The following is a 13,617-nucleotide window of genomic DNA, read 5'->3' as shown; positions in this document are numbered from 1 at the left end:
AAGAGGAGAGCACTTTTAAAAATGTGTTAATGAATGGTTCTGAGCACCCACACCTCTTATGGTGTCCTGTGATAGGAGCTCATAATTCGTAAAAATTGAACTACAAACTGTTTCTCCTCCCCTCTTCCTACTGGAACCTCCTCACTGTTTCCTTTTTGGTCACGAATGTCTTGATTTAACTAACACGATCTAATCTCTTCCCACATCATTGTTATCATGTAAGACACGCAGTTTTAATATGCACATTCTACTGTTCAAATAGACATGAAAACTGTACAAAGAAGATGGAAATATTTTGTTAGTTGTATTTATTGGTTTAAATTACACTTGTGTGTAATCCCAGACAGCATGGTGGGGATCGTAGAAATTGATGCTGCAACATGAAAGAGGGGCTAGATCAGGGGTCTGCAACCTGTGGCTCTCCAGATGTTCCTTGACTACAAATCCCATCAGCCCCTGCCAGCATGGCCAATTGGCAGGGGCTGATGGGAATTGTAGTCCATGGACATCTGAAGAACCGTAGGTTGCAGACCCCTGGGCTAGATGTTCTGGCACTTTTGGGAGTGGTGGTCCCTGTATCATGATGTCATATTTCAGTAATGATCAGCATATATGTTAATGATAGGGTAACCAACTTCAGGCTGGGAATTTCCTGTAGATTTGTGGGTGGAGCCTCGAGAGGACAGGTACCTAACCTGCAATTTGATGCCCAGAGTCCACCCCCTGAAGCTGCAGTTTTTCTTCAGGGAAACTGATCTCTGTAATCTAGAGATCATTATAATTCCAGGAATCTTCAGGCCCCACTGGCAGGTTGGCAGTCCTAACAGGTGATCATAGGCCTAAAACCATTGTTTCTGTTGAGTGTTGTGTGTTAGATACTAGATTATCGGTAAATGTAGTAAGATAAAGAGATAATTAGAACCATCGGGGGCAGTCAGACCCTTTATTCCATCAGTAGGGTAGAAACAGTATATAACTCTGTGTAAAACAGCATTTTGTAGCCAGATTTACAAACTAGCTTCTGTCACCATTCTCATAAATATGATTCATTTGGTCATGAAACTGTTGGCACATATATTACGACAATAATTCATAATATTCAGTGAAAGTTATATAAAGTGTTAGGAACCTTTTTTTTTCATAGGAAAAAATCATATTATTTTTCTGCAGGCCAGCATCAGAATATTCCAGTCCAGGTCGACCTCTGAGCTGCTTTGTAGACGAGAACACTCCCATTACAGCTATAAATGGTGCAACATGTGGACAGGCATCTGATCCCAGGCTAGCAGAGAGAAGAGTGAGATCTCAGAGGCACAGGAATTATATGAGCAGGACACATCTACATACTCCTCCAGATTTACCTGAAGGATATGGTATGCAATTTCAAAACTGTAACTGCCTGGTATTTTCGGGGTTCTACTGACGATGATTTCTGAATATTTTTGTGGAAAAGTAGCTGGAAAATTGTTAAGGAAGAATTAAATGGGGTAAAACTTTCTGGTAGAAGTTCCAAATTTGAGAAGAGGACTTTTTCTCTTTCCATGAAACTGAGATGGAAAGCTAGCCTTGCCAATGTGTGTTTATTTTCATTAAAATACAAAGGCTTTTCCTTTCATGTTCTTAAAAGAATAAGTTGAAATATGTCTAAAATTGCTTTACGTAGAGGGGGGTTGTGTTACTTTTGCAATAGTCCTACTACCCAGTATTTGGCAGCATTAATTGTGTTTTTAGAACTAGCTGCAGCTTTTCTCAGGCACTTCTTGAGGTACCACGGAAATCTATATCGATTACATTATTACCTCACCCTTCTTCCAAGAGCTCAGGATGGCATATATGGATTTAATCTCATAACAGCTCTATACGAATTATATGATTGGCTCCAGATCACTCAGGAAGCATCATGGCAGAATGGAGATTTGCAAAGCACAAAGTTATATCCTACTAATACATAAGCCTCAATATAAAGTGCACAGTGTGATTATTGTGCTAGTGTGATCCAAACATCCACTTATAACTATACCTAACAGAATACCATTATTTACTCTATTGCCTAATTCCAACACATAACAAATACTTATTACCAAACACACAACTCTTACTCATAATATACAATTAGACATACAGTTGAACATACAAAAAATCTTGAAGGATATAGAAGTTGGTACAGCCCTGATTTCCAATTTTACTCCTGTCTGCTGTTCAGGGTTTTAGACAGATAATCATTTAACTGTTTTTATTGTATTACGTGTGTTAAAAGTAGTTGAAAAATATGTTCTATAAAAAGCCAGGATAACCCATCTTTAAACTTTTGTCCAAGTGCAGCAGTCTTAATAACTCGTCTGAAAAACATTCAGGGCTTGGACAAACCTTAGAGCAAGAGAACTCTTTTACTTCTTTGGTGTGCTTGTTTCTAATAAACAAAAGTGTTGCATGGGATTTTTGTGCTTTTCCTTCAATATCTTTTGTGTGCTCTTATTTGTTTTCTTGTTATTTCTCAATAACAGAGCAAAGGACAACTCAACAAGGGCAAGTGTATTTCTTACATACGCAGACTGGTGTGAGCACGTGGCATGATCCACGAGTACCCAGGTAAGAGAATAATTTAAACTAAGCTTCTGTACATATTGCATGTTAATATTCTGTATTTTGTGGTGCACAAGGAGATTACTGAGATAGCTGATTCTAGATTAATGTATAAACAACTAAGAAGATTTATTTATTTACAGATTGGTTTTAAAAGAACAAACCAGCAGCACAGGTCTCCAAGTAGCCAAAGTAGAAATCTGGCTGAGTCACAAAAACGTAAACTAGTTGTGACTTCAGAAAGTAACTAGACTTTTCCACAATGCTTTCAGACACAGACTTTTATTGACTAGCCACTAGCTTGGGTCCTCTCTCACACACAGGATTCCACCCACACCAGCCTGCCCTTCCCTCAGAGTCTTACTAAATTGTACAAGGTCTCCTCATCACCAGTGACAGCAGAGCAATTGAGCACTCGCTTCGTTCCCAGAGATAGAGCCAATGCTCTGCTACACTCAATGGCAGAGCTACTGTTCACTCTGTCTGCTCTTTTTCCTGAGCCAGACCTGAGCTGTCACTGTTCTCCCCCTGAGGCAGACCTCAGCTACTTCTTCTTCTGTATTCCCTCCAACATCCTATTCCCCTTCCCGGAGGTGATTGGGTGCTGAAGCAGCACTCCTATGGGCTCACCTGAGTGGTTGATTTCCCCTTCAGAGGCAGGACAGCCTCCTATCCCTTCAACTTTGGACAAAAATGAATGGGTGACATGTAGTTTGCCGATTCGGAATTCTTAGAAGCCTGGAAACAACAAGTATAGTAAGATTTTTTTTTTAATGATCAGGAATGAGGCTTTGGTCTCTTATATAGTTCAGTTTAGTTTTTATTATGGCCCACAGTCCATTCAGAATCAAAAAGAAACACTTTTACAAATTAATTACCTATGTGATATCTTCGCATACATTCATCTCAAAATAACTGATAGGTTTAGGGTTAGAACCTGAGCAGATTATACACATGATATTAATTCAGCTTGTATTTTAATCAGTCTCTTGTGTAGTTTTCTTCATCTCTCCATGTCCAGCAGTTTTAAACTGAATGAATCAAGCAAACATGTGCAAATGTGTATATTTTATCTGCAGGTCTCAGAATTCTGCTTGGCTCAGAATTCAAGTTTCCTTGTCCACAGAGTTTTAGTAGTTGTTGAGTACAAAATGTACTCAGCATTGCCTGTTGACTAAAATGTTCTTAACATGTGAATGGAGATTTATTTCAGTGCATCAACCACTACTAATAATCTGTTCCTGTGCAGAACTAGTCTGCTACTGGATAGGTATTAATGGAAGTATGTGTGCTTTCAATATCATACAAAGATATTTTAGTCATAAAGTGCTGATCTCATCAAATTCTAATACGGGCTTGCCATTTTAAGTTATTTTATTTCTTTACAAAGATCCATTACATTCTGTGGCAGCTGAAACTTTTCTTTGTGATTATGAATTTTTATTGCATCTAGTGGTTAGTCTTCACAGTTTGCTCAAAATTGTCTGAGACATTGCATACATAAATCTTCATAGACCATAAAAGTATTTACAAATGTGGTTTTGTTGAACTTTTAAAGATCTAGTTCAGATGACCTTAAAAGACTTATTTCATCTTTTAAGAATGTTTGTCTTATAGTTCCAGTGGGCATGGTTCACAAATTATTTTATCTGTGTTTTAAATCTGTATTATAGCAATTGTCTGTAAAATTGTTTTGCAACAAAAAAATACATTATGAGATAACAGCTTTTTCAAGGCATGTGCAGTGGGTGATTTTGTGTGCGTGTTTTTTTTTTCCTGTGGTGGGCTTGTTCTTGGGAGTAGAGATCCCAGCTGAACAGATCATGTTTCTGAAACAATACATACTCTCAGGCTTCATGGAATTGTTATGTTACATTTACACTTTTCTGACTCACAGGCCAAATGCTGAGGTAGTTTTCATTTTATGTTTGTTTTTGCAGGGATCTTAGCAACATCAATTGCGAAGAGCTTGGTCCTTTGCCTCCTGGATGGGAGATCCGCAATACAGCAACAGGCAGAGTTTATTTTGTAGACCATAACAACAGAACCACGCAGTTCACAGATCCACGGCTGTCAGCCAACTTGCACCTGGTTCTAAAGTAAGTTCAAGATGTCACCTGCACTGTGCTGATTAACAGTTCAAGCAATGAAGTGGTTCTCTGAAGATGCACAATACATTGATTCTTCCTCTGTGAATTATGTAATTTCCCTCTGGTAACTCTGAATTTTTACAGTTTACTATCATTGGAGATAAAGGTACTGCAGTGCTGTTAAAAAAAGATCTAAAATGAGGCAATGGGAGGATGAAGCTGTACAGCAGCATAATGGCATGCTGTTAATGTTTTAAGCCAGAACATAGTAAATTGTATTGTTTGTTATTGCAGGGGTACTCTAAAAGCCCAATGATGGGCCACTTCATGGGCATATTTTCTGTGTAGGTCTTGTGACTGTTGCAAATGCAGATGTGGCAACCACATGAATGTTACCTTCACTTTCCTGGCCTCATTCCTCTGTCAATGCCATTCCCACCCCCACTCCTGGCCATTAGAGGGTTTTTGTTTTCAGGTTTTTATAAGTCAGTAACATCTACAGCATTAGAACAGGGATCCCCAACCTTTTTGAGCCTGCAATCATTTTTGGAATTCTGACACAGCATAGGGAAGAAGAGCCAGCCACAAGATGTGTGCCAAACCTTACCACCAGTTACATAGCGAAGCCTATTGTATTGCGGTGGCAGCTGTTTCTAAAACAAAGTTTTAAAAAATCTGCACAGTCAGTCACAAGTTGTGCTGGTCGAAAGCCCTGCTTGGCCTCATCCACTTTGTGAAACCATTTGATGGGTGCCAGGAAAAGTGTTGGAGCGTGCCATTCTGCCCATGGACATCACATTATAGAATCATAGAGTTGGAAGAGACCCCAAGGGCCATCAAGTCCAATGCAGGAACACACAGTCAAAGCTCTCCTGACAGATGGCCTTCCAGCCTCTCTTTAAAAACCTCCAAAGAAGGAGACTCCACCACACTCTGAGGTATTGCCTTCCACTGTCGAACAGCCCTTACTGTCAGGAAGTTTTTCCTGATGTTTAGGTGGAATCTCTTTTCCTTCACTTTGAACCCATTACTCCTGGTCCTAGTCTCTCGGGCCAGAAAAAACAAGCTTGCTCCCTCCCCAACATGACATCCCTTCAAATATCTAAACATGGCTATCATGTCACCTCTTAACCTTCTCTTCACCAAAGTAAACATACCCAGCTCCCTAAGTCTCTCCTCGTAGTGCATGGATTCCAGACCTTTTACCATTTTGGTTGCCCTCCTCTGTTCCTGTTCCAGCTTGTCAATATCCTCTTGAATTGCAGTGCCCAGAACTGTATACAATATTCCAGGTGAAGTCTAACCAGTGCAGAATAAAGAGCAAATTACATCCCTCGATCTAGACACTTTATTGATACAGCCCAGAATCATATTGGCTTTCCTGGCTGCCGCATCACACTGCTGACTCATGTTCAGTTTGTGGTCTACTAAGACTCCCAGATCCCTTTCACAAGTAGTGTTGTCAAGCCAAGTATCACCCATCCTATATCTGTGCATCTCATTTTTCTCTGTCTAAGTGTAATATCTTACATTTATCTCTGTTGAAATTCATTTTGTTTGTTTGGCCCAGCTCTCTAATCTGTCCAGGTCATTTTGAATTCTCTGTTCTCTGGGGTATTAGCTACCTTCCTATTTTGGTGTCATCTGCAAATTTGGGGGCCTTCAAACTCAGGCCCTCCAGATGTTCATGGACTATGATTCCCAGCAGCCCCTGCTAGCATGGCCAATTGGCCCTGCTGGCATGGGCTGATGGGAATCATAGTCCATGAACACCTGAAGGGCCTCAGTTTGACATCTGTGCATTAGAACACTGTATGTTGCCATAGCATAATAGTTTCAAGATTGTTTTTTTAAGCTGGGACTTCCAGTCTAGCCATGACATAAAATGGTCATTCTCGAACATGCCCTGGAATCCGAAGCTCCAGTCAGCTGTTCTAAGGGAGCCACATGCCTCCACAGTCAGAGTCAGAGGAAGCCACATTGATTCCTAAGACAGCCTCCCTTGGTTGGGATCACACAAGAGGGGAAAGCTTACCATAATGACTTGCTGGGGTAGGGAAGTTGAGTCCGTGGCACCACCATCATTCCCTACTGGAGTCTTCACTTTTCCTAAGGAGACTACCTCCAAGTCATGCTCCTTTCATTGAAGAAATGAAGACAAAAACAGAGAACAATTAAAAAAGTCCAAAACCTGTTCGCAATGAGCCCAACAAAAATATTTCTCTAAAAGGTACAAAGGTACGACTTATAGTAAAGTAAAAGTTTACAAAAGAAAAAAATGAAACTGTTTTAAGGGAGATTCTCGGAAGTGAAGATGTTAGAGAGTAACAGCTTTATCGCTATAGAAATAAGAGTGAGGTGGTTGTTCTTTGGAGCTGGTGGAATGCTGATTAAGATTGGAAAAGAAATGCTATGGAGCCATGGTGACGAACCTATGGCACTCCAGATGTTCATGGACTACAATTCCCATCAGCCCCTGCCAGCATGGCCAATTTGCCATGCTGGCAGGGGTTGATGGGAATTGTAGTCCATGAACATTTGGAGTGCCATAGGTTCGCCACCACTGCTATAGAGAAATTTTTACTGAACCACAGAGAATGGCAGAGATGGAAAGAACAGTTCCAGTTCCAGTTTATTGCTAACATGGGTGCCTGTTGCACAGTGACATCTAGTGGTAGTTCTAGATAATGGCTGTGACAAGAAAGGAGTTGGTGTCCCTGGAGATTCTGGAGCTGTCAAACAATGTTTAAAGCATGGCTACAAGTATACAAAGTCTACAGTTGGAAATGAACTCTACAAAAAATAGCATTGAAAGAAACATACTAGCAACAGTGGCTGAATTATTGAAAGAATTTAAAGAAATAAAGAATGATCTCAAGAAAATTGGTCAGTTGGAGAAAGTCTTAAAAGTGACAAAGGAAAAAATTAAAGATTTGAAAAATGGAGTTCTCATTTCAAATGTGATTGAAAACACATGACCAAGCTATACTCCAATTGGATTATCAGACTAGAGAGAAGGCCTTAAGACTGAGGAAAATTGCACAGGAACAAGAACCTTCAAAAGAGAATCTCAGAAAGAAAATGTTCTCTACTTTGGCCAAATTCATGATGATACAAGATGAAGAGATGGCTGTGAAGGCTGAAAAAGTATACAGAGTAAACTCCAAAAATTCAAAATCAGAGGAACTGGGTAGAGGTATTGTTGTCCTCTATGCAAAAGACTCTGCAGATCAAATTATCGAGGCCCATTGAAAATCAGTGTTTACGATGGATGACAAAAACATCACCAGTATGAAGGAAAGTCCATTGAGAATTCTGCCAAAACAAAAGGACCAAACTTTTCTAGTGGATGCTCTTAAGGAAGAAACGGATAAGATTCACTTGGCCTAAATGGGAAGGACTCCTCTTCATATATAAAGGACAGCTATAGAGAATCACTTCTTCAGCAAGTGCCAATTTTTACATTTAATTTTATTAGAAAAATTAAAGAATTTGCTTAAAAACATCTAGTGGAACAGTTGAGTGTAGATAAAAGTTACTAAAACAGACTAGAAGGCTAGATATTATCAATAAGGTGATTGTCAGATAATAGTCTTAAGCATTTATTTTGTGCGTTTGAAGTATTAGGAAGAATTGGAGAATTTTTATGTAAATTGCCTTTTAATCTGAAAAATAAGTTAGAGAGATAAGGTTACATTATGTTTGTTCTTTATGAAATGGAATAACAATTAAATAGCTTTTTTCTTTAGATATTAATGGTAATAATGCATTAAAATAAATTTAGCAATGGGTTTTGGGCAGGAAGTCAAATAGTTATTTGTCATCCTTTGTTATTTTTGTAGTTTTAATGTTTGACTGATTCACTGTAGAGCTCTGTAGTGTACTGTTTTAGTTGTGGTGTGTAGCTAAAATGTAGTAAAATTGTTATTTAAAAAATCTGTTTTGAAGTTAGTCTCTTGCATTTTTGGTTGCAGAGTTTGAAGGAGAAATGTGTAGCCAGTATCTTTCTTTTTAACTAGTACATTGTTGCAAAGTCATTAACTAGTACAAGTTTATTACGGTATAATAATATAGTAATATTATTATTATATTACTATTATTACTATAATTACTATAATATAGTAATATTATTACTGAGCCCTTAGGGGGAGGGCGGGTTATAAATTTAATATAATAATAATAATTATAATAATATTTAATAATAATATAGCTAATACTGATTTTTATGGAGAAGGGAAGCAGCCACTGCTGGGATTGAGGTAAGAATCCATGTTGTTAGGACCTGAAAAGCTTGTATCTTCTATTGCAGATGACATTTAAAGTTGCTTTGGCTGTAGTCTTTCCAAAAATATCATATCAAATTAGGGCTCCTTCCGCACACCAAAATAATGTGTTTTCAAACCACTTTCACAACTGTTTGCAAGTGGATTTTGCCATTCCGCACAGCTTCAAAGGGCACTGAAAGCAGTTTGAAAGTGCATTATTCTGCATGTGCGGAATGAGTCTAGGTTTGGGAAAACAGTAAAGTGGGGAAGACATAGAAATGGGATGAATGAAAGATGATGCCATGTGGATGTTCTCAGAACACCACTGGGGAATGCAGGAAACTTTTTGGGAACCTATGGTCAGTTTCTCAAGCTATATCTCGAGGCCTATGAGAACATCTCTTACAATTGAGGCACATCTGTACTGACAATGAGATATGCTACAGTTAGATTGGAGGAGAGGCCTTTTGAAGTGTTCTGTACTGCAGTATCCTACTTACCTTATGATCGTGCTTTTTGAAATGCTGAGAAGCACACTTCTGCTTTTGTCATAGAAGCGAATGGCTAGAAATAGGATGAGGCTGGCCGTGCTGTGTATTTATTTTAACATATTGGTGTAAGGATACAGGAACCTACCATCACAGTATGCTAAGTATCAAGGAGGCCATTGGGACTGTCAAAAATGCTGGAAATGTTTTTTTTAATAACTTCATTGATTTTCAAAGATAACAATTCATAAAAAGAGAAACAGATATAATCTTATAGTCTTCATCACAATGGTGTTTCTTACAACAATCTTTATCATCTCTTCTATATCCCCATTTATATCCCAAATCCTGAAAATACAAAATTCCCTTTTTACCTTACCCTCACCCTTCTTGCTCCCCTCCTGCCCTCTCCCCTTAACTTCTTGTGTTGTATGGTATACAATACTAAATCTAAAATTCTGTTAACTATAACAATTAACATGTTATATCTAGTTAATACACCCATAACAATATTTAATAACAAAATAACAAACAACAAAATAAGCTATAAATAGATAATTTTATCTTTGTAATGTTAATGTAGTTCTATTAGAATAAATTTTATGTATATTATATCTTAAAAATGCTTATCCTGTTTGTTCAAATATTTTACAAGTAGACTCCATGTTTTGTTGAATTTCTCAGGGTTTCCTTTCAGTCTCCATGTTGGTTTATCAGTTGTCATGATATTTGTTATGTTTCTTTCCCAGTTTTCTAATGTCAATAGTTCTTTAGTTTTCAAGAGTTTTGCTATTTCTATTTTGGCTATTGTTATCAAGTCAGTGCTGGAAATGTTGAGTGCTTGAAAGTACTGCTAATGTAATAGCCAGAAAAATGTGTGGTGGTAGCATTAGAAAAAGGAGGCATCATCAGATTTATGCAGAGTTGTATTTTCATAAGAAGCCTGGGCCAAATGTTTAAAACACACACATATTGCTTCCCTTCTTTTATCATGTTTTCAAATGCAGTGGATATTATATGTGTTTTTTAAAGTTTGTGTTTTTTAAAGTTTTTTAAAGTTTGCTCTTGTCTAGACACAACTATTTTTAGACTCTCCAGGAATTTTATTCTTTCTCACACAAATGCTTTTTAAATGGGATTGTTGAGAAACACCTGCATAGCATTAACTAGGTAATTTACAAAGTCTGGAAGGTACACTGGTGATAGGATTATAGAAGAGGAATCTTCTCAGGGAGAAATTGTGGCAGGTACAGTAGTAAAATCCGATCTTCAAGCTGTCCAGGAATACTTGATAGAGCTTTTTGTGCCATTGTCTGTAATATAATTTGAAAAATCAGATGGCTTTAAACAGCCCCTTAATTCTTATATTGGTCTGTGTATGTTGGCTGGAAAGCCAATTAATATACCTGCTGTGTTTGTGGAGTGTGCAGATGTTTACAGGAGGAGAATTCAATTTTAAAAGTTTTCTGTATGTCACAAGAAACAGTTTCTAAACTGCTTTTTTGGGGGGGGCTACACTTAGTTTTTATCTAAGAAATCCTGTCCCTTGTAGAGTTCCAAAGTAGCTGTAACCATTCAGATTATCTTTCAACAAGAAAATGTTATCTGTCTTTCAGCCTCTGAAACTATGCAGCCCTTTTGCACTTGTTTTGCTGTAACTGTTTGCTTAAGTTTTTTTTTCATTTATACATCTGTCTTTCGTTACAAAAGGATTTCAGAAAATCAGCCAACAGTGTCATCTTTAAAGTCTGCAGTCAGATAAATGTTCTTTAGTTGTCCTTGAATTATACCAGACAGGTTATTTTTATTTATTTATTTGCACTATTTATACTCCTCCTTTCTCTCTGGAATTCAGGGCAAAATACACAGAGGGAGTCAATACAGTCAATAGGGTGGGACACTCAATAAACAATGCAATAGAATAAGTGTTGAAGAACCAACCAGAGGTCAGGTCTGTCATATTTTGAAAGAGTGGTCCTTGAAATCTTAAAGCCCCAAGGCAGCAACTGCAGAAGAGCAGAAAGTTCTCCCAGCCAGATTCCATGTATTTTTGTTATTTACAGGGAGTGAAATACTGGAATCAGGCTATATTGTGAATGTCTTTTGTGGTATTGGGTATTGCTGATCAGTACTAGAAGTATTTGATATTTTATCTGACTGTACACCCCTACTAACCATATTGGTTGCTTGTAAAAATATGTCATTCCCCTGACTACTAAGGGTTGCGAAACAAGTTTTTAAATGTTGTTTTTTGTTTTGAACATAATGTTCTGACAGACAATTCTGGGGCACTTGAAAGCTTTTCATTTTTTAGTGACCTTTAGTTCTTCCTAATAGAAGGTGCTACATGGCTGTTCTTGGATTTATTATTTAAAGCAGTTCAGGTATCAGTCTAAATACGTTTAACTTTTGCAACCGATATATTGGTCTATGAATTTGGGAAAATGATTAACGTGTTGCTTCATTCAGTGCTGTAAAGCAGCCAGTGAGAACACTGTATGTATACAGTGCTAACAAATGTTCTTCACCAAGGTATTCCAAATTTTGCATTGGGTGTACATTTATGAAAATTAAACCAATTTGCATACATTCCTTGGCTTGCATAAATTTATGAAAATTAAACTGACTTTCATAATTTATCTCATAATAATGTGAAGGCAACGCAGTATGTTGGGACTACTGGGGATCCTACACACTTTGGAGGATTCAAGACATTTCCATCACAATTTATCCACTTAGATGCAGAGCTAGAAATGTCTTTTAAAACTCCAGAGTTAAAAACAGGCTGAATTTTTCCACTGCTTATAAATTCCAAGCCTTTTCTCCTTTTTCATGGAATCCCTGATGGACCTGAACATGCATAGAATAATTTTGCAAGGTTGCAGAATAATTAGGATCCCCCAGACCCAAACTTCGTGGTTCATTTAACTCCCCCAGAACCCAAACTTCGTGGTTCATTTAACACCCGATCCCCATGGTGATTCACATCAAGACACCAGCTGCAAGATCTCTGTGGGAACACAGTTCTAAAGCGATGCAGGTGCCCAGTTCATATCAGGATTGTAATTGGGTGAGGGGCTGTAGTCTCTTCCCAGGACTGTTGTCCTGACTCACAAGAGCCCTGTGACTTTATTTGGCCCTGTTCATTCAATCATTTGTTACATGTGCAACCCTCAATAGAGCAAATTATGTCTCCCCAAGCCCTTTTTTAGTGAGGAAAATATTATGGGAGGATGGTGAAATCTGGGGCTATGCACCATTATTTGATCATTTTTGGGTCTGATCCAGAAATGTGGCTTCTTCAAAGTTTTTGGGTTTTTAAAACCAAACTCCAAAAAGACTGAGCCGCTTTGCTACATGCAGGAATCAGCTGAGCTAATCCTTGCATGCAGCTCTGTCCTGCTGCCTCTGCAGCCCAACCAGGCTTTAAATGCAGTAGGGTTGCTGGTAGTTGGCTGCCTCACACCCGAAAAGTAGAAAAACTGAAATCCTCCTTGGCTTTCTTTTGGCTTGGGCTATTTGACCAAAAATCCCTGAAGAAAGCCTGGGGGTGGGGGTTTGGCTTGGTTTTACCCAGATGCACAGTCCCCCCCGCTCCCTTCCTCCGCCCCAGTGTCACAATCTTGTTACAGATTGGGATGCTGCAGGATTTAGAACTGAGTTTGTGTTGGGAACTTTCAACTGCTGAATGGCTTCAGGTGCCTTTGGCAATCACACATTAAGTGGAACATGTAGTTTGGAACTTAGTGTAGTTGATTTTGTAGTGTGGTGTTTTTGTGTATCCCTGTATACAATGCTATACACCAGTGGTTCTCAACCTGTGGGTCGTGACCAGTGGTGGGATTCAAATAATTTAACAACCGGTTCCGGTGGTGGGATTCAAATAATTTAACAACTGGTTGTTTACAAGCACCATTTTAACAACCGGTTCTGCCAAAGTGGTGCGAACCTGCTGAATCCCACCTCTGGTCGCGACCCCTTTGGGGGTCGAACAACCCTTTTACAGGGGTCGCCTAAGATTCTCTGCATCAGTGTTCTCCATCTGTAAAATGGATAAATGTTAGGGTTGGGGGTCACCACAACATGAGGAACTGTATTAAAGGGTCGTGGAATTAGGAAGCTATAGAACCACTGCTATACACTGTCTTTCTTGTGTACACACAGCAGTTAAGAATGCATAATTTTTAGGGG

At 38.5% G+C, this 13,617-nt stretch overlaps 1 protein-coding gene across 1 annotated transcript in view; it reads left to right on the top strand.

Moving 5' to 3' along the window:
- The window catches only part of SMURF2 (SMAD specific E3 ubiquitin protein ligase 2), a 75,569-nt gene that overhangs the window by 47,406 nt on the left and 14,546 nt on the right, over positions 1–13,617 (top strand). Inside the window, exons 8-10 of the mRNA XM_048488630.1 lie at positions 1,171–1,373; positions 2,505–2,589; positions 4,524–4,682. Coding sequence (XP_048344587.1) covers positions 1,171–1,373; positions 2,505–2,589; positions 4,524–4,682 — 447 coding nt within the window. The remainder of the gene's footprint in view (positions 1–1,170; positions 1,374–2,504; positions 2,590–4,523; positions 4,683–13,617) is intronic.

The sequence above is a fragment of the Sphaerodactylus townsendi genome, linkage group LG03, assembly GCF_021028975.2.
Source record: "Sphaerodactylus townsendi isolate TG3544 linkage group LG03, MPM_Stown_v2.3, whole genome shotgun sequence".
Lineage (NCBI taxonomy): Eukaryota > Metazoa > Chordata > Lepidosauria > Squamata > Sphaerodactylidae > Sphaerodactylus > Sphaerodactylus townsendi.
Note: the sequence above shows the minus strand (reverse complement) of the source record. Positions and strands in the feature narration are given on the sequence as shown.